Raw genomic sequence first — 21,199 nt, forward strand, 5'->3', positions numbered from 1 at the left:
TTTTCTCCTTGGACTATTCCAAAAATAATAGTTCAACACATGAAAAGTCCAATTGGTTTATGCAAAAACTTTTGAACCAGTAAGAGAGTACACTGGCACGTTTTGACTTATGACTGACACCCTTTTAGCTCCGTCGCCGTACAGAAAAAAAAAACGTTTCTTTTTAGTTTAAAATGGCTTATTTCAACGAGTACGCCTGGCCATATGTAGAATCCCAAGTCTTTTTTTTTCGCTCGTGGATGCCATAAATCCTCACCGACCTGTGCAAACTGCTGCCCTCCTTGCTAGTCTGCTGGCTTAGTTCCGCGTGGGCTTCTGCATTATTTTGTGATACCCCCTGTTTCTTTGAGTATACTCAAAGAGTCCTACAGTTAAGTTCAATTGTGAATACCCTTAGATGTGAGTGTGATTGGTTGGGTCTTTACAACAAACTGGTCATACCTCTGCAGAGTCTACAAACATCAATTTAATTATGTACAATATAACTTTCAAAAGCAACCTGAATAGCCATAGTGTGTAGTAATCATTTCATCCACTCATTTTCTATGCATCTCAAGGTTGAATAATCACAGCTGATTATACCAACATCTTACATTGTATGGGCAATACAGTGTTTTGCTCAGTACTACTGACGCTACTGACGATGTTACTCTGACAGTTAACACACAATTGTATCACTAACTCATAATTAATGTAACTTTTAACAGCGGAATACATTGCCAAAATGTCTTTTGACCTTTAAAGGACACTCTTAATGTCCAACACTTAAAGTCCAACATTTAGTCACTTAAAACTCAAAAGGTTACAGGCTGCTCCCAAGGTAGCTTTCTTCGAATACGATATGCTTTGTCTAATTAAGACCAATTTTTTGCTGTTCCAGCCATGTGGTGTAATAATAAGCAAAAAAAAAAAAAAGCTGAGGATTCAGAGTTCTTTAAGGTGACTCGTTCCAGTATTTGATTTTGGTTTGATGTGAGAATAGAGACTGGTTGCTAGAGCAAAACTTGCCTCCTAAGCACAACAGTGGTACCCTTGTGCAAGAATGTCCTGAATCTCCAATTGTTTGGATATGAAACACCTTTTGGTGCAGCCCTGTCACACAGAGATGTGTCCTGCTATCTACATGTATAATGATGTTGGAACTTGCCCTTGTGGCACATTTAAATGTTCTTATTGCTTTTTAAAAAAAAAATTAAAAAAAAAGACAACTGAGCACACTGCCCTCTTTATTGAAGTGGCGGTAGAGACTAACCTGGTTGACTAACATCTCCCATCACATGATGAAAGCAAATCAAACACTGTACTTCCTCTGGTAACTACGCCAAGCCCTGCTCCCCCAACACCTACTGAGTAACTTTTAAAGATCCAGCATGAGTTGACCTACCGCTGCACAAGTTGGTTTAGTAGCTGTACTGCGCAGGAGGACAGGAAGGACTTGCAGCAGGCGGTGAAAGCAGCGGAGTGGGTGATTGGAGGTACACTACCCACCCTCATTGACGCCTACACTGGGAGATGAATGTGAAAAGCCAGTGAAATCCTAAAGGACCCCTCCCAGTCCGGACACTCACCCCCCCCCCCCCTTCCCTCTGGAAAACACCACAGAACAAAGTCTAGAACCATGGGGCTTAAAAACAGCTTCGACCACCAAGCTGCAAAATGCAGCTCCACTCCCACCCACCACAGTAACAACTAATAACTACAAAGTGTAAATTGAATAGAATGAAAGACTGTGCAATATTGTCTGATCATAATCTATGCATTACCGAACACCCGATCATAATATTGTCATTCTCCCAAATGTAAACAATTACATATTCTGTAAATAAGTGTCTTTGATGTGTGTTTGTATGTCTACTTTGTTTACCTCAATGCTGCAAATTATTAGATGCCTAACTGATTTTCATCGTTGAGAGTGACCCTAAATTGACTTGATTGCAAAAAATGAGCATAACATTTCACTTGTTGTAAAGGTCCGTAAAATAAAATGGTACAACATAATACAAGGAATTTGAATTGTGTTAGTGGTTTATTTCTGTGTTGTAGCGATGCTTCCCGTCATTACATTTCATACTGTTGGAAAGCTTATTTTCCATTCAGACCCCTAAACCAGGAAGATACATTTGTGGGATGTGCGTTGCACCCACGTCAAACAAAAATTAACTCACCAATCTGACCTGCTGTGAGGAAATGCTTCTACAGGGCTCACGGGAAGTATTCACACCACTTCAAAAATGGAAAAAAATAATCACACCGCTCTCAAAATCCTAGAACCAACACTGAAAACATAAAAGAGATTATCTGGGGGAAATTAAGTACTTTGTTTTCAGTAAAAAAAATTATCTCCAGGATGATCAGCAGAAACTGAATCAGCGCCTGAGCTCAATTTTTAGCTTCATGGTAAAGGTTAAGTATGAACACTTATGTACATGTGATTTGTTGTTGTTTTTTTTGGTTTGTTTTTCATAAATTTGGGGGGGGGGATTAATTTGGTTCACAGTCATTATTGGGTGTGTAGAAGCCCATATAATAACAGCCCAAAACGTAATAAATGTTCCCTTATTCAAATATAATAGGCCTATAACGTAATAACTGGCCAATAACATAATGAAAGTTGTGAACCTTTGACTTCCAAGACATTTGGAGAGATTTGAAAGGATCAACAGACAGAACTAGAGATCATGCTGACCGTCATGTGAAATACAGTGCTGTGAAAATGTATTGGCCCCCCCCTTCTCAAATTCTTATATTTTTGCATAGTTTCCCCACTTTAAGATCATCAAACAAATGTAAATATAAGACAAATATAACCCAAGTGAACTAAAAATGTTGTTTTTAAATAGTAATTTCATTTATTAAGGGAAAAAAAGCTATTCAAGTGTACCTGGTCCTGTGTGAAAAAGTAATGGCAACTGGCTGAGCCATCCTCACCAGCAACAACTGAAATCAAGCGTTTTCTCGAACCGGCAATGAGTCTTTCACATCTCTGTGGAGATATTTTGACCCACTCTTCCTTGCACAGTTGTTTGAATTCAGCAAAAATGATGGGTTTTCGATTATGTGCCCTTTGCACAATGGTCATTGCACCGGACTATTGCTATATTAGTCATTCGAACTGCTCTAAGTGCTAGAGGACTCTGCATCTTTTTGCACAATTGTCAAAAAGAAAAATAATAATAACAATTGTACCGGCATTACCAGATAACTAGCAACCCTTTATTGCTCAGTGACTGTTTTTCTCAATGTGTTTATGTCTCAAAAATGTTCTGTCAATTGACTGTCTGTTGTCCAACTAGAGCGGCTCCAATTACCGGAGACACATTTCTTTGTGTGTGTTTTTGGACATACGTGGCAAATAAAGATGATTCTGATTCTGATGAACAGCCTTTTAAGGTCATACCACTGCATTTCAACCGGATTCAAGTCCGTACTTTGACTAGGCCACTCCAAAAATGTCATTTTGTTTTTTTTAACCCATTCAGAAGTTGACTTGCTGGTGTGTTTTGGATAATTATCCTCCTGCAGAACCCAAGTGCGTTTCTGCTTGAGTTCACAAACTGATGGCTGAACATTCTCCTTCAGGATTTTCTGTTGAAGAGCAGAATTCATGGTTCCTTCAACGACAGCAAGTTGTCCAGGTCCTGAAGGAGCAAACCAGCCAGAGACCATCACATTACCACCACCATGTTTGACTGTTGGTGTGATGTTCTTTTTCTGAAATGCTGTGCTACATTTACGCCAGATGTAACAAAACGTACACCTTCCAAAAAGCTCAAACTTTAATCTCGTCAGTCCATATAATATTCTCACAAAAGTCTTAGGAATCATTCGGATGTTGTTGGTTTTATTTTTTTTGCTTAACTAAGACAAGCCTTTATGTTCTTTTTGGTCAGCAGTGGTTTTCGCCTTGGAACTCTGCCATGGATCCCATTTTTGCCCAGTGTCTTCCTCAGTGTTGTGTCATGAACACTGAACTTAACTGAGGCAAGTGAGGCCTGCAGTTGTTAAGAAGTTGTCCTGAGTTCCTTTGTGGCTTCCTGGATGAGTCATTGCTGTTCTCTTGGGGTAATCTTTGTAGGCCGGCCACTCCTGGGAAGGTTCACCAATGTTCCATAATTTATCCATGTGAGGATAATGGCTCTCCCTATGGTTCGCTGGAATCCTATAGCTTTAGAAATGGATTTTGTAACCCTTTCCAGACTTATAGATCTCAATTACTTTACTTCTTCACTGTTCTGGAATTTATTTGGAACGTTCTATTTTGTTGCTGCTTTTTTAGCTCTTTTGTCAGACTTGATTTTGTCAGGACACGTTCTGTTTAAGTAATTTAGTGATTGAACAGGTCTGGAGGTAATCAGGCTTGGGTGTGATCAGTGAAAATTAACCAAAAATTGAGATTAGCCACAATTCATTTATGATTTCACAAAGGGGTAATTACTTTTTCCACACAGGGCCACATAACTTTGAAAAGCTTTTTTCCTTAATAAACGAAATGACCATTTAAAACTGTAACGAGGGCTGCAGCTATCGAATATTTTTAGACTCACGTATTCTAACGACTATCCCATCAATTAATCAGATAAAAATTGATTTTGCATTACTAAACAAAATTACATGTACATGTGAGGTGCAGGTATTATTTGTCCTCCAGTTCTGCTTCAGTAACTGTGAGTTTGAGGCTGTATGGCTTTAAGAGGCCGGTCCGGGCATGGTGAGTGACGTGGGTGTCGACGAATGAGAGTGTAGAGTTGATTGGCTGTTAACCGGCTAACGACTGAGTTGTGTGAGCAGCTCGGCGCAAAAATTTTCCTTTGAGCTTTTTCTGCAATCCAATGATTCAAGTTTTTAAATTAATCACTGTCCTGTCACATAAGGTGAAAAAAAAGTCAAAGCCTAATTTTTTCTTATGTCACTATGAAGCCTTAATCCAAATCAGGATCCATTCAACCCCCCGCCAAAAATTATAAATAAAAATCAGCCAAAAAAAAAATACAAAAACTTTAGAATTTTCAGGGAAAATGCATGTAGCACTTTTAGAGTTTTGAATGGGGGTAAGGTGAAAAAATGTTTTGATGAAAAATGTGTTCAATGGTTAAATCATAATTTCCCACAGAAGTGTTTATTGTCCGTTGTGTGTCCGCAAGTGTACATTCAAATAATACTTGGAAGAAAAGCTTTGGTTACACAGTGCACAAATGAAAGGTTTTTCTCCCGTGTGTTTTGCTGTGTGTGTAATCAAAGTGACCTTGTGAGTAAATTTATCGCCACAAATCGAACACGCAAAAGGTTTTTCTCCCGTGTGCGTTCTCATGTGTGACGTCATCTGCGACTTTTGAGTACATTTTTTACCACAAACTGGGCAAGTGAAGCGTTTCTCGCCCGTGTGCGTCCTCATGTGTAATTCCATGTTGGACTTTTTGACAAACCTTTTAGCGCAAACAGAGCAGCTAAAGGGTTTCTCGTTAGTGTGTGCTCTCCTGTGGCTGCTCAAATGTTCTTTTCGAGAGAATCTTTGGTCGCACTCCGAGCAACTGTAAGGTTTCTCTCCCGTGTGCGTCCGCATGTGCTCCGTCAGCGTGAACTTGTACGAATACTTTTCGCCGCAAACGGAGCACGCAAAAGGTTTTTCCCCAGTGTGCGTTGCCGTATGCGCAATCAGAGAGACTCTGTGACGGAATTTCTCGCCGCACACCGAACAAGCGTAGGGTTTTTCTCCCGTGTGCGTTCTCATGTGTATGTTCAAATTGTGCTGACAAGTAAAACTTTTACCGCAAAGCGAGCAACTGCAACGTTTTTCTCCCGTGTGTGTCCACATGTGTGTGATCACATAATCCTTCCGAATAAATCTTTTAGCGCAAACCGGGCAGCTAAAAGGTTTGACACCCGTGTGACGTCTCCTGCCCGGCGTCTCCTTTTCCAAGCGTTCCGACCGGTTGTCGTCTCCTTGGCAGTCTGCGTAGCTCCTCAAAGATTCTTCCATGTCTTCGTTATGTGATAGTGTCGCCAAGAAGTTGTCCGGTGGCGGTCCTGCACAACTTGGACTGTAACAGTTATGCTGTGACGTCTCGGGTGGCTCGTCTTCGCTGTCTTCGCTCTTCCCGACAACAACAACGGTCAGTGGCAATTTGCTGACATCAGCCTCTTCCTCTTCCTCCTTGACAGGGACAATGGGGAGTGTATTGTCCTCTTTTTCTCTGACGTAGGTCGGCTGTGGGTGCTTCCGCTCAAAACTGGTGGTCCCCCCCTGCGGCTGAGGGCCAAGTTCTTGCGGACAACCGATCATCCGCTGGACGCCTGCAAGACACAAGCAGCACAAATGAATAGAGCAAGAGACAACTGCTTCCATGGAAGAGCGACTAAGAAAATAGTGTAAATGGCTTGAGTGATGAATTTAGCCTTCCTCTTTAGCACTATAGTTTGTACGAAGTGTCTGTTTAAAAGTTGTTGTTGTTACTTTTAAAAGTTGTTGTTACGTGAGCTAAATTGCTTGGTAGAGAAACACAACACCATCCGTAATTTCCATTTCAGCAAGTAAGTTGATTAAAAAATAGACGTGGTAGAAATTCAGCAAAGATGGGTACTTAGCAATTTGTTACTGTGCAAATGCACGCATAGACCCCAAGCACCTGCCCTTTTGCCGTAAACGAAAAAAGTGCCCTTTTTGCTGAAGCCCGTTTAATTTTCTTCATTCATTAATCTGAAAAAATACAAATAAAATGACCCTCTCTGACATCAATTCCACCAAGTGTTTTGAAATTTAAGGGGCATTTGTTTGAGTCTTTGGGAGAAATGTACATATGGTCCCACCTTCATGTATTTTGGGTTGGTCAGATTTCCATTTAATCCATTTAACGTGAGTTTAAATGTGATTGCTTAATTCTGAACACCACCATTTATAAGCAGGTGCGTGTAAGCCGTTTGAACAGGGGTGTGTGAAATTTTTACATCCACTACAGCTTCCCTTCACCTCCTTTGTTAGTAGTTAGTGACTGTGCTGATTGTGTTAACTGAAATAAATACAGGTACATGATAAATATATATACTACTGTTTTTTTCTTAATTGTATGAATAATTTTGGAGATAGGTGCCCTTTTTGGAGTTTGAGCACCTGCCCCAAAAATGTCTGTGCACATGCCTGTTTATTCAAGTAACTTTTTTGGTAAATCATGACATAATCGTACATCATATGATTTGATTTGCAAAAAATATATATATTGCACTGCAAAAACTCAAAATCTTACCAAGAATGTCTTATTTCTAGTCAATACGAATTAAAATAAGCCAAATAAAACATAATTTTTTTTAGACAATTTTCACTTGTTTCAAGGTATTTTTACTTGAAATCAGTAGAAAAAAATACAAGTTACAAACTTACTAGAGAAGAACTTTTTCCTACTGATTTCAAGTAAAAGTTTGCTTGAAACAAGTGAAAATTGTCTAAATATAATTTACTATTTTAGGTGAGGAGTCTTACTTTAAGTGTAATCAGATTAGTTCCGAGATTCAGGACTAGAAATAAAACATTCTTGGTAAGATTTAGAGTTTTTGCCGCATGTGTACATGTGGCAGAGACTCTCTTGTAACCCTTCTGCTCACAACCCAAAGGCACACGGAAGTCGATATGCAGCGGTAAGCGTCGGGTGGGGTGGGTTATGTTTGGTGATGCGTCTGCACACCCACCCACCCAAACATCCATCCATCCATCTTCTTCCACTTATCCGAGGTCAGGTCGCAGGGGAAGCAGCTGAAGCAGGGAAGCCCAGACTTCCCTCTTCCCAGCCACTTTTGGGGGGGGATCCCTAGAGGTTCCCAGACCAGCCCGAGGGACTAAGACTAAGTCCACGGTGCCTCCTCCCGGTTGTACGTGCTCAGAACACCTCACCAGGGAGGCGTCCGTGGGGCATCTTAACCTGATGCCCGAGCCACTTGTCTCCTCTCTATGCAGAGGAGCAGCGGCTGGCTCGAATCTGAGCCCCTCCCGGATGACCGAGCTTCTCACCCCATTTCTACGGGAGAGCCCGGACACCCAGTGGAGGAAACTAATTTCGGCTGCTTGTATCGCGATCTTGCTCTTTCCGTCACGACCCACAGCTCGTGACCATTGGTGGGGTAGGAACGTAGATCGACCGGTAAATTCTTTACCACGACAAACCGATACAGAGTCCGCATCACTGTAGACGCTGCACCGATCCGCCTGTCGATCTCCCGCTCCACTCAATGCCACAGCCATGTCATGACGACACCTGGGAACTGTTTGACCCAAGTGTCACAAAGTTTTAAGTATGGTGGATAGATTGCGACGCATGCAAGACCAACAATGCCCGTGACCATACAAGCACTCGGTTGCCTCATGAAATACGAATAAAAGAGCTGGAAGTCGAACACACCTGGCATGTGCCACACCATCGGGTTAGCCCGGGCAGCAGCTTCCAGTTGTCGTCGTTGTTTTTCGTTCTCTTCTCTCGCTCGACAAAGTTCCTCCTCGTATGACGCTATCGTTCTTTCAAACAGGCCGCAGATGTCGTCGGCGGCCTCATTTAGTCGCTCCCTGACCACATTTTTCAACATGTTTGCGGATTTGTCGTCGTCCTCTTCGAGCTTTTGTTCTTGTCGTCTTGGAGCCCACAGCTATGGGAAGGTAGATACGATACGCCCATTTGGAGCTCCATGCCGACGGCGAAGCTAAGCTAGGGAGGTCAAGGTCGTCAGCGCATTCTATGTGTGTACGGCAAGAAAACCCAAATACTAGAAGAATAGCACCACATTGTGCTGCATATGCGTGTAACGTCGTACAATTATAACAAGAGAACTATAAGTCCACTCCACGTGTATATAGCATACACAATAGCATACGCTTTGGCGTTGGCAAAACCCTTGTGAAAATCGGTTGGAAAATGAGCAAGTTACGACTAAATTTGTGTTCAGTGTTCATTGCATTGGCTTCTATGGGAACGTCGACCTCCCCAACATGGCCGCCACGAAGGCACGTCGGTTAGGGGGGCTGCTATGAGTGGATGGCGTATCTAGTGTACATGTCTGTGTTGGAGCCACGCTAACTTCCGCCTTTTTTCTTCTTCGATGGTGGTTGCTTTACCATAATAGAACATCGAAGAAAAAGGCGAAAGTTACCTTCGTTTTGATGCCGTCGCGTGGCCTGCAAGAAACTCAAAGAAAGGAAGAATTTGAAAGGACCGCGGTCATCAATCATTCCCTACTCACTAATGACTACAGGCACATCTTAATAAATTAGAATATGTTGTTAAAGTCATTTGATTTCAGTACTCATACGTTATAGGGATTAATGATTAAACACTTCGGGAAAATACTTTTCAGAGTGCAAATTCCGTCCTAATTTCTGCATTAAAAATAATTTTCATTGTTTCTGGATTGTTTGTTGAGTAATATTCTAGTATATATTGTGAATTCGGGTTTTCGTTCGCTATAAACTATAAAAATCAAAATTATACATATATATTAAAAAAAAAAAAAATCGAAGTCAAACTTGGTCCAGCAGAACACAAAATGTCCATATATTTTGACGATGTTTTGACTTACATGACTGACCTGGCCAATTCAGTCCTTCCATGATATTAACATTAGAGAGAGCGAGGCATCCACTGAAAATTTGTCCAAATGGGTTTAAATACTTGGGAATAAATCATATCATCATGGGGTCAAGGAGAGATGAACAGCTGCTTCCTTTCAGACATAGGAAAGAACAGGACTGTTTCAAATTAATTCCAATTCCACTTTTCCTTACTGATGTCATCACGCAATGGTGAGTGTTGATGATGTAGTCTCTGGCGTGAAACTACCGTTTCCAAATATGGACCAAAAAAAAAAAAAAAAAACATTTCCACCCATTCGTGTTTGTATTTATTTTAATCAGATTGTCACAGACAGTGAGAATCACTTAAGAGGGTAAACTTATGTTGATGTGGAAATTCACTGCACCCAGTAGTCTTTCTTAAATGTGAAGCTGGCATTGATTTATTTATTTTCATATGGTGTTAATTATTGGCTCCAAAAATAACTGATCTGATGCTGGTCTTTGATTATCTTTAGGATTTTAAGTTTTGTTGTATCATTTTCTAAAGCACATTGTTTGACTCCTATTTTGTAAGTTACAGCCTACAGTATCTACCAATAAACTGACATCACAGATTTGTTGTTAATCCATTGCCTACTTTCAACAGTGTAGTTTCATGTAATTTTATTTGCTAACAAGCAATCAATTATTTTGTTTCTATTCAGATATTTATGCAAATATTTAATATATACGTATATGTTTACAAATGTTTACTTTATACATGATTATTATACTGATGTAGTAATAGTTTATTCAAACTGGAGTTCATGCCATTCATAATTCTAAAGTATTCCCCCAAACTAATTATCTAGTTGGGTGGTAGGCCGGCACAAAATGAATCCCAACAATTCCGCAAGTATTGACACCTGACTTGGCATGCCGGCAGGGATCTTCTCCAAAGCCTCCGAGAAGAAGAGGCTCACAATGAAGCGGGCCACCAGCGCGACTTGCAAGGGACACGAAGAGGCAAAGGTAAGAACGAAGGTAAACAAGTAATGCTATTACAAAAAAAAACCTCAGTACAAATATGTCACCAAACAAGTACCGAAGTTTGAACAGGTCGCTAAACAGGTGCATAGACAGTAACTCGTGCAATGTTCGTATTGGATGGAGCGGTTCTGCTCTTTAGTTGACGTGAATGATGTTTCATTCACAAAGATGAATATTCCTTCATTCATTCATTCATCTTCCATTCCGCTTATCCTCACTAAGGTCGCGGACGTGCTGAAGCCTATCCCAGCCATCTCCGAACGAGAGGCGGGGCACATCCTGAACTGGTCGCCAGCCAATCGCAGGGTACATATAAACAAACAACCATTTGCACTCACATTCACACCTACGGGCAATTTAGATTCTTCAATCAACCTACCACGCATGTTTTTGGGATGTGGGAGGAAACTGGAGTGCCCGAAGAAAACCCACGCAGGCACGGGGAGAATATGCAAACTTCACACAGGTGAGGCCGGGATTTGAACCCTAGTCCTCAGAACTGTGTGGCTGATGTGCTAACTAGTCGTCCACCGTGCCTGCATTGTTTTTATGTTATGCAATACATGCATGTCACTTCCAACAAGTTGTCAACTATAGTTTAGCTAAAAATGAGGTTTTAATTATGAGTATTGAGCACTCCTCGAACATACCCTAAAATCGAGACGCCGGGGTGGAGTTACTCTACCGTTGCAATTGCCAAACACAGCGCGCTGCACTTTACGCAGTGGCGAGCAACGTGTTGGAATATGAGGAGGACGAGGATTTCGACGTACAGGAGCACCCAACTGAAATTGGGATCGTCAAACCCTACATGTTTGAGCCAATCAGGAGGTCTGAACCTGACAGTGACGACGACGAGCAGCCAAGTAGCAGCTGTACAACAGAAAAAGAGAGTGGCCACTGGGTCGATGTGATGGCACTGCCTGCAGAAGAGACGACACAATAGAGCGGATTGGAAATACAGACTGCTATGTTTGTGAATCTCATGAATGCATAATTTACTTGCTCCAGCATCCTCACTTGTCGATAGAAACATAGAGTCATGAACAGACGCAGTATGAGCAGTCGGCCGTTCGTGTGGGATTCATAATGCGTTGGTCCATCCAACCATCCAACCATCCATCTCTGTACCGCTTATATTTATTTGTTGTGGTATTTTATTGTACGTGCATTATGTACATTTGGTCAGTATTCTTCGTGTTTCTTGGCGAGAATACTCTTGAAAAAGAGACCGTGGTCTCAGTGGGTTTTAATTTTAATTTCTTCTTGACCATGGCGGCTGCAAGATTTAGTTCTCTTGCTGGCGGTTGAGGTCCCGATGGTCGTGGGAAAAATAGTTGGCACTGCAGCTGGTTTCAGCCTCTGGCTAACTACACCTGTGTATCCAATGCTTTCTGTCATTCTCAAAACACGCCGGTTCGAAGTGATCAGCATAGAGTTTGGAATGCTTGCTAGGCACCCCTAGCTGACAACATTTCTTCCCCTGTCGATTGACTTTCCCTGTCCACTTTTCACGTATACCTTTTTCACTTGGAAAGCCAAAGAAACCCTTGCCACTGCCTGAACCATTTGTACGAGCAAATGCCACACAATAAGCCATCGTGAAAATCGATAAATCATTCATTCACCTTCCGTTCCGCTTAGCCTCACACGACAACAAATATACAAGGACGGGAACAACAGCATGGAACAATAGCACACAATGCCAATGAACAGGCTGTTTGGCTCGTGTTATGTCACAGCGCCGGATCGAGCCGAAGACCGGAAGGCGCATTCTGAATCATATTTATCGATTTAACTCCTGTATATCTGCTTTTTAATCACTTCGAAATGGCAGATGTGGTTTGTAAAGGGGTTCTAGAGTTATCAAGAAACATTTTAACATCTTTGTCCTCTGACCTTTATAACTTTCCCAAACAAATACTGTATGAGCGTTCATCCAAAGAATTCCATACCGGATCGGCCGTGGCCCAGGTTAACAACGCCTGTCACAATCGCCGTTAACCTGCAGAGCGGCAGTGGAAATTCAGCTACTGTGGGTCAAGGACGAAGGAGAGGTGGAAAGCGGGTTCTTAGGCAGAAAGAGAAGAGCACAGAGCCTAGAATTGAATGTGGGGACTTTGAATGCTGGGACTATGACAGGAAAATTTCGGGAGTTGGTTGACATGATGATTAGGAGAAAGGTTGATATATTGTGTGTCCAGGAGTGCAGGTGGAAAGGCAGTAAGGCTAAAGGTTTAGGGGCAGGGTTCAAATTATTTTACCATGGTGAAGATTAAAAACAACTTGCGTAATTTGTCATCTGATGTTTAGGATGTGGCTAAGCACCAAAAAGCAACATATGTATTTTTCTAGCGATTTCATGAGCATTTACAGGTAAAAATGAGTAAAACTGTTACTGTGATGAAAATTATTAGAATATTCATTTGAAGTATTTAATCTGTTTCAATAATAACCTGATCCTAAAATGTAGCTGAGACATGTGAGTTTTCTGAATAACGATCACTAACGTTTATACTGAAGAGATTTTGATAGTTCGTGATTTATACCAATTCAGCTCCAGTACCAATAATGTCACTGAGTCCAGACAAACTATCAGGCAGTCTTCCGTCCAGACAGCTTTCAAAACGAAACACTTTTCAAAACAATATGCGGTCTGCTTCGGATGTCGGGCTGTTATGGGAGCTTACTTTCAAACATTTGTCACACTGTTGTGTGTCCGCATGTGTGCAGTTAAAGTAGACCTACAAGCATAGCTTCCACTACAAACTGAACAAATAAAAGGTCTTGCACCCGTGTGAGTTCTCATGTGTTTTACCATAGTTGCCTTCAGAGTGAATGTTCTGGCACAAAAAGAGCAAATAAAAGGTTTTTCTCCTGTGTGTGTTCTCATGTGCGATTCCACATTGTCTTTTCGAGAGAATGTTTTACTGCAAACTGAGCAACGAAAGGGTTTCTCTCCAGTGTGTGTTTTCATGTGTGATTCCAGATGTGCCCTTTGAGAGAATGTTTTAGCGCACAATGAGCAACCAAAAGGTTTTTCTCCTGTGTGTGTTCTCATGTGTGAAACCATACTCGACTTTAGAGGGAATCTTTTACCGCAAAATGAACAAGTAAATGGTTTTTCTCCTGTGTGTGTCCTCATGTGTGCCACAAAAGTTGCCCTTTGAGAGAATGTTTTGCCACACAATGAGCAACTGAAAGGTTTTTCTCCTGTGTGTGTTCTCATGTGTGTTTCCATACTTTCTTTTCTAGAGAATGCTGTGCTGCAAAATGAGCAGCTAAAGGGTTTTTCTCCAGTGTGTGTTCTCATGTGTATTACCAGGTTTGACTTTAGAGTGAAGCTTTTAACACAAACTGAGCAGCTGAAATGTTCTTGACGTCTCCCGAATGTTTGTGGCGTTTTCTTGTTCCCAAGAGTTGTATCCTTTTGGGAGGATTTTGACAATATGTCATCACCTACACAGTCTGTGTCGCTTCTCAAAGGTTCTTGTATGTCTTCCCTGTGTGGGGGTGGAACTAAGAGGTTGTCTGGTGGTGGTCCTTCGCGGTGGTCTTCACTGGGACTCTGGTTATGAAGCTGAGACCACTCGAGTGCTTCATCTTCACTCTTCACAACGATGACATTTAGTGACAACTTGCTGACTGGGTCCTCTTCCTCTTTAATGTGGGGGGACTGTGGATCCTCCTCCTCCTCTTTAATGTGATGGAGCTGTGGATCATCTTGCTCCACACTGGAGCCTCCACCCTGCAGCTGAAGGGGAAGTTCTCTTTGACGACCAATCAGCTGCTGGACGTCTGTAGGACGCAAATCAGTCAGTTTCGTTAATAGAATGTAACTACTGGCATACAATCAGAAATGCCTTTCTAATGGGGAGGCATAGCTCATTTGTAAGGACTTGGGCTTTGGAGCTTTGGGCTTTGGGCTTTAGACTGGTCTTAAGATCAGTGCTTTGGCTCCCCCTCTTTTTCAGGATTGATTTGAAGGTTATTTTACTAGTTTTGATTTGTCTCATCAATCTTTGGCCATATTATCTGATATGCTTTTATCATATTGTAGTGTATTACGGATAAACTATTTCTCCCCTAACTGCTATGTTTTGAAACGTCAGAGAACCCTCTTTGTTGTTCTGTACAGGTCACCCTTCTAGCGTAGGTCACCATCCTTCCACAAACTTTACGATAACCATACATACTGTAGCTAGGACAGGAGAGTTAGACAGAAAGATGCCAGCTTTAACTCTTATAAGATACGTTGATTGATGAGGAGGAGATTCTCTTTTGGGTAAGATTGCTCCCATATTTGGAAAACGGCAAACAGAAACACTCGGCTCCACCCATAATTTGCATAATGTACGCCCAAATATTTAGTGCCCTTATAAGATCATGTCGGGGGGAAGCGGGCGAGCCATCTTCAATTTGAGCCTTTGCAGCTGTTGACACAAGATTGCACAATACAATTTGGCTCCAAAAGCAGTCTTTCCCAAATGTCATTGCTCCTGTTCAAGGCTCGCTGGGAAGCCAGACCGGTCACTCCCTGGCGGCATCCTTCCGACCAAGAAAATCCACCACAATATCAACCCTAGTGGGTACTGAGGTCCTTTGGCGCTGGCCTTTTAATTGTTCCAAAGGCTAGACCAAAAACCTACGGATAGGGGGGAAAAAAACCCACAAAAAACAAACGGCGCGTCCACATTGAACCGTCGCCCAGCTTTCCTACTTTCTGCTATTCCTACCGGGGCATGCGGAAACCGCCCCAGCTACCTACAAGCTACAGATACCGCAGTTAAATATGATGCAGAGCCGCGGAGGCAAACATTCGCTTCGCATCCGGCAGGAAATGCAGTATATTGTAAGTCACTAATCATCGCCTCCATGGCAGTGAATAAGCTGCACTTCTGACAAGTATTGTTATCAGGAAGGGAGAAGAAACTTTCATGAACATCCAAGGCATCCATTAAAAGGACACCCAGCCAGGTACAGTATGTCCTGAAGCTAACACAAAGAATCTCCAGTTGAGCTAAGAGAGTCATCACAACTTAAAGTTAAAAAATCCCAGCTATCATCGAGCAGGAGGCGGGGTACACCCTGAACTGGTTGCCAGCCAATCGCAGGGCACATACAAACAAACAACCATTCGCACTCACAGTCACACCTACGGGCAATTTAGAGTTGTCAATTAACCATGCATGTTTTTGGGATGTGGGAGGAAACCGGAGTACCCGGAGAAAACCCACGCAGGCACGGGGAGAATATGCAAACTCGACACAGGCGGGGCCGGGGATTGAACGCCGGTCCTCAGAACTGTGCGGCAGACGCTCTAACCAGTCGTCCACCGTGCCGCCGCTTATTTTCTCCGCAAAATAAATTGTTGTGGTCTATTTAAATCATTAATTTCCATCCATCCATATTCTGAGCCGCTTCTCCTCACTAGTGTCGCGGGCGTGCGGGAGCCTATCCCGGCAGTCTTCGGGCGAGAGGCGGGGTACACCCTGAACTGGTTGCCAGCCAATCGCAGGGCACATACAAACAAACAACCATTCGCACTCACATTCACACCTACGGGCAATTTAGAGTCTCCAATTAATGCATGTTTTTGGGATGTGGGAGGAAACCGGAGTGCCCGGAGAAAACCCACGCAGGCACGGGGAGAACATGCAAACTCCACACAGGCAGGACCAGGGATTGAACCCGGGTCCTCAGAACTGTGAGGCTGACGCTCTAACCAGTCGGCCACCGTGCCGCTAAATCATTAATTTGATATTTGAAAATATAGAAGACATTTTGTTGTTTATTTTTTTACAGCGCCATAAAGCAACAATGTACCGGGATAAGTGGTCTTTTACGTTTGAAAATAGGTTTAGAAAGATGGCATTTTATTCAATTGGGTCAAGTCAATATTCTTCTTGAATAACGTCTACATCAAAAAATTTTAACTATCACATTGTTTCCGCATCAGATCGTTTCGCCTTTAATGATATCATTTTTAATCAAATCGCAACTTGTGTATCTAGATATGTATCGAATTGGCCTCATGCCAGAGATTCCCAACCCTACTAATCAGAGGTGTGGACTCAAGTCAGACTCGAGTCACGGCTTAGACTCGAGTCATGAATTTGATTACTTTAAACTTGACTTGACAAAATGTCACGAGACTTGCAACTCGACCTGGACTTGAACAGCGATGACTTCACTTGAAAAGTCTTTCCATTTTTACATTACAGCTTCACATTTTATGGATTGAGTTACGAACACCCTGCAGTTCTCTCTCAATAGCTCAACATGCCAAGGTGTAGTATATTATTGGAATTTCAGTAGGATGTAACCATAATGTTGATGTTCTCAACGGATATCACTAAGGTGGAAGTGCTCCACCATACTAGAGCCTTATTAAAGCATATTTCTTGTAAGTGTTAAAACAATTTTTATTTTATTTTTTAAACAGTGCAACATAAATCAACAATAAATGTGTCAGTTTTATCAGGTACACATTCCATGAAGTACTGGTAACAGACACAGAAACGACAATGACAAGTAATGTAACAATAAGGACATTAATTACAGCAAAAAAAAAAAAATCCATATTGCATTGTGGAAATCGTTTTTGTTAGCATTAGCTGCTAGCTTTGCGAGCGATCACACAAATAATTACACGGCAGACTGGCCGTGCGCTATCTGGGCTTCCTGTTTATGACTGTCTGGTTTAGTCAGTGTCGTGTTCTCTACAATCAATCTTGTATTTATTTTTTTGATTCACTTTATTTAGCGAATTTTTAATTCATTGTATTTAGCGATCCGCACACAACTAGCATCTATTCGACATGAAGCAATGTTCTTCGTGATGTCCTTTCCTTCTACGCCTGTTATTTATGTAATATTATCATATAGTGCCCCCTGGTGTTCCACCTGAGATACCACAGTTGGATAAAATTGTGGCTTTATTACAAGATGAATGCCTTGTTTTTGATACAAGAAATATCAAGTTTAAACTGAAATCTATTTATATTTGTGTTTTACTTATTTTTATTTGTTTGAAATTGCCTCACTAGAAATGTTTGTAGACAAGAAAATGCAGTTTCCTGCTAAATGCACAATGTGAATTTAAGAAAAATACTGTTGATTATCTAAAAGAGGAAGCAATCAGTCATTCATCATTAAGTGAAATGTCTCATTTTCTCTTGTGTATTCATAATTGTTCTTTAACCAAACAAAAATATATTTTAGCCGATTATTATTTGATAGAATTGTCAGTAGGACACTCAATTACTAACTGCAGCACTACTGGATGCAAATTCTCATTTGTGACAGGTCTGTTTAATGTCACTTCAGAAATAAAGGGAGAAAAAGTAAGTCATAGCATGTTATATAGTTTTTCATAGAATAACGTACTATCGATCGGTTTTGAAGGGGACTTGGGACTTGACTCGGGACTTGCGGGCAAAGACATGAGACTTGTGACTTGCAAAGCAATGATTTGGTTCCACCTCTGCTACTAATTGCTAAGCTATTGTGACATGAAGTTGCAAAACACTGAAATAAGTGTGTGATACGGTGTACTTGTCACATAGCTCTGGATGGAACTGTGTTTTATAGCAGACAGTAACCAACTTTAAAGGGCAAAATAGCCGGCAAATTAATGTTTCTAAAGAGAAAATACTGTAATAAACACAATAATGCTAGTCAGCCACAAAGGATGGGAACAAGGAAACCATAAATTAAGTACGATACCACACATCACTTGAGAAAAGGGGCTTTTAAGTTTAAAAGTACATTAATATAATAAATATTTATAAGATTACCTTTATTAGTCCCACAATGGAGAAACATTGCTGCATCTATTCACTTCTTTATTTGTCTATTTAATTCAATTTTAACCTATTTTATTGTATTTCCTGTTGTCTTTCAGTTTTGATCCTGTCCTACTGTCTTTTATTCTTTTGAAGTTTAACGCCCGTGTCTCCTCATGGGAGCCGCACACCACTGGGAGATGTGTTCAGTCTGCCCGCAGGATGTCATCCTGCAGTATCCCTGGACCCCGGGGACAGGGGAGCTCTGCACAATGTGGAGTGTCTCCCCGGTCTACCCGGGTCGTGTTGGTCTCCTCGTGGCGGCATCCTCTGTAGCTGCGGGCTGTGGCACCTCTCGGAGTGGGTCGCTCCCACAGGTCGTCTTTCCTCACCTGGCTCCTCAGTGCCTTGCCATGTCACTTAATAAGTGCTTTGTGCACATGCGTGTGCTCTCATGTGTATGTGTTTATATGTGGGGACGGAAGGAGTGGTTTTTTTTGTATATTTATTACTATTTTCATCATGTTTTTATCTCTGTAAAACACTTGGTTGTTCCATTTTTAAAAGTGTGAAACAAATCAAATTTGTTTTTCACCAAATCTACTGTAAGCGTTATCTTCATGCGTGCGACACACTGCCCCCTGGAGGCCAAGGTGTGCACAACAGAAGCAGCATAATGCCGACTGCAGTTCAGATCGAAAAGTGCGGTCAAGTGCTCACGGAAGGCATTGATTCATTTTTCAATTTTATTCATAGGCGCCTTTCACGGGACTCAAGGTCACCGTACAAGCACAGTTAACAGAAGCACTTGTACTAAGAATATTAATCAATTTACGGAGAGCCCCGTTAATTAAATTAAATAAAAATGTGTTCAAAACAGAAGACTAGCGGGTATGCGGACGTACAGACCTTGACTGTACACAATGCGATTGTTTCCGAGAGCTTGCAGTTGTTTTCGTTGTCGCTCGTTCTCCTCACTTGCTCGTCCCTCCTCGAACGACGCCATCGTTCTTCCAAACAGCCAAAATACGCAATTAGCTGCTCCCGTAGAAACCATTAAAAAAACATTTGGATGTTTTTATTCTCTCAATTTTAGCTCTTGCCCGTCTCTTACTTCCGCCTTTTCTTCCTCGATGGGACTTTTACGGCAACTGAGCGTCCGCAGCATCGCACGGCTGCCATCTGGCGGCGGTATTGGTGACGTTGTTTTTATTTTTTTCTTTCTTTGTTTTCTGTGGTTGTCCTGCCTGATGGGCCCGACCTGCAGGAGCTATCCCTCTTAATCACTCACCAAGTACACACTCACACCACTCACTGTAAATATTTTTTTCACTCGTCACACACACACTGGGCACACACAAATATTTTTCCTGGGGGGCTGGTGTGGGATCGGGCGAGGGCAGGTGCCGGACCACCACCATCCAGTGCGGCCGCCGCCCCCAGAGAGAATGGGGGCCCCAGCCACCAACAGAGCCCAACGCTGGAGCCAGCTGCCACCTGAAAAAGTTCACAGCCCACCTGTACCGTGATCGTGTGTGGTGGGGTGCCGTGGTTTAAAATTGGGGAGACTGGTCACGGGACAATAATGACCCGCAACTATCAAGCCCACCAAGGCTAACAAATCCCCCCAAAATGTGCAAATGTATGTGGTGCATTAAAAATCCACGGGGGAAAGGGATGGCGGGCCAGAGAGCAGGCCGGAGTGCCGGAACACCTGACCGAGTGTGCACCCCAGCCCGACACTTCCCCACGCCCACTGACGGGTGTATGATGCATTAAAAGTGGAGGACCGGGAGGGCAGAGAAGGGGGGCGACCAGATTGTGCCGCCTCATCAAGCCAAAATATGTACAGTGTGAGTAATAAAAAATGTGCACAGTGTGTGAAGTAAGAGGATAGACTCCTGCGGGCCCGGCAGCCCAAAACTGAGGAGAGTTTCTGTGTAACTGGTGACAAGAAGCGCTGTACAGGCGTACAATGCCAAAGAGCATGAAAATAAGTGTCTGGAGCGTTTCAGTACAATGAGTGCATATGTTTGATTTTGAACAGCCCATTTCATGCATACTATATTGCGTAATGATCTGATATTTTGAACTTGATTAGCTGTAAATTTATGTAAATTTAAATTTATTTAAATGTATTTCTGTAGATTTGTGTCAAGTAATCATTGCTCTTAGACACTGAGGGGTCTTTTTCCCATTTTGCGATTGGTAAGTATATTGAATTAGTACTGGAGATTAATTTGTATACTTTTGAAAGGAGTTTTTTGTTTTGTGGGAGTAGTTCCACTATTTTCTGAATAGAAACAGGTAGTTCTAAAGTAATCACGTGTGTTGACACGGTGGACGACTGATTAGCGCGTCAACCTCAAGGTTCTGAGGACCCGGGTTCAAATCCAGCCCCGCCTGTGTGGAGTTTGCATGTTCTCCCCGTGCCTGCGTGGGTTTTCTCTGGGCACTCCGGTTTCCTCCCACATCCCAAAAACATGCATGCTAGGTTGATTGAAGACTCTAAATTGCCCATAGGTGAGAATGCGTGTGCGAATGGTTGTTTGTTTGTATGTGCCCTGCGATTGGCTGGCGACCAGTTCAGGGTGTACCCCGCCTCTCGCCCGAAGACTGCCGGGATAGGCTCCAGCACGCCCGCGACACTAGTGAGGATAAGCGGAACGGAAGATGAATGAATGAATGACATGAATGCATTATTTTTGACTAAGTGATGTATGTTGTTTCCATGTGCTGCAGTAACGGGGTATTTTGTTCATCTCAAAATCGGGATTGCTCCAGATTGGGGAGGAATGTTATGGTGCTGACTGAGATTGCGTGGTTTCTAGACTTT

General features: G+C 42.3%; 2 protein-coding genes across 2 annotated transcripts; both read right to left on the minus strand.

Moving 5' to 3' along the window:
* Window positions 1-1,197: 1,197 nt before the first annotated feature.
* Window positions 1,198-8,852, minus strand: LOC133474771 (zinc finger protein OZF-like). The gene is made up of 2 exons (XM_061766763.1): window positions 8,385-8,852; window positions 1,198-6,291 (listed from the first exon to the last, which is right to left on the minus strand). The coding sequence occupies exons 1-2, from the start codon at window positions 8,563-8,565 to the stop codon at window positions 5,117-5,119; spliced, it is 1,356 nt and encodes a 451-aa protein (XP_061622747.1). The 5' UTR covers window positions 8,566-8,852; the 3' UTR covers window positions 1,198-5,116.
* Window positions 8,853-9,860: 1,008 nt separating this feature from the next.
* LOC133474773 (zinc finger protein OZF-like) lies at window positions 9,861-19,720 on the minus strand. The gene is made up of 2 exons (XM_061766765.1): window positions 19,273-19,720; window positions 9,861-14,374 (listed from the first exon to the last, which is right to left on the minus strand). Exons 1-2 carry the CDS (start codon window positions 19,418-19,420, stop codon window positions 13,269-13,271), a joined length of 1,254 nt encoding a protein of 417 aa, XP_061622749.1. The 5' UTR covers window positions 19,421-19,720; the 3' UTR covers window positions 9,861-13,268.
* Window positions 19,721-21,199: the final 1,479 nt, after the last annotated feature.

This window comes from Phyllopteryx taeniolatus, chromosome 3 (assembly GCF_024500385.1).
Source record: "Phyllopteryx taeniolatus isolate TA_2022b chromosome 3, UOR_Ptae_1.2, whole genome shotgun sequence".
NCBI classification, from domain to species: Eukaryota; Metazoa; Chordata; class Actinopteri; order Syngnathiformes; family Syngnathidae; genus Phyllopteryx; species Phyllopteryx taeniolatus.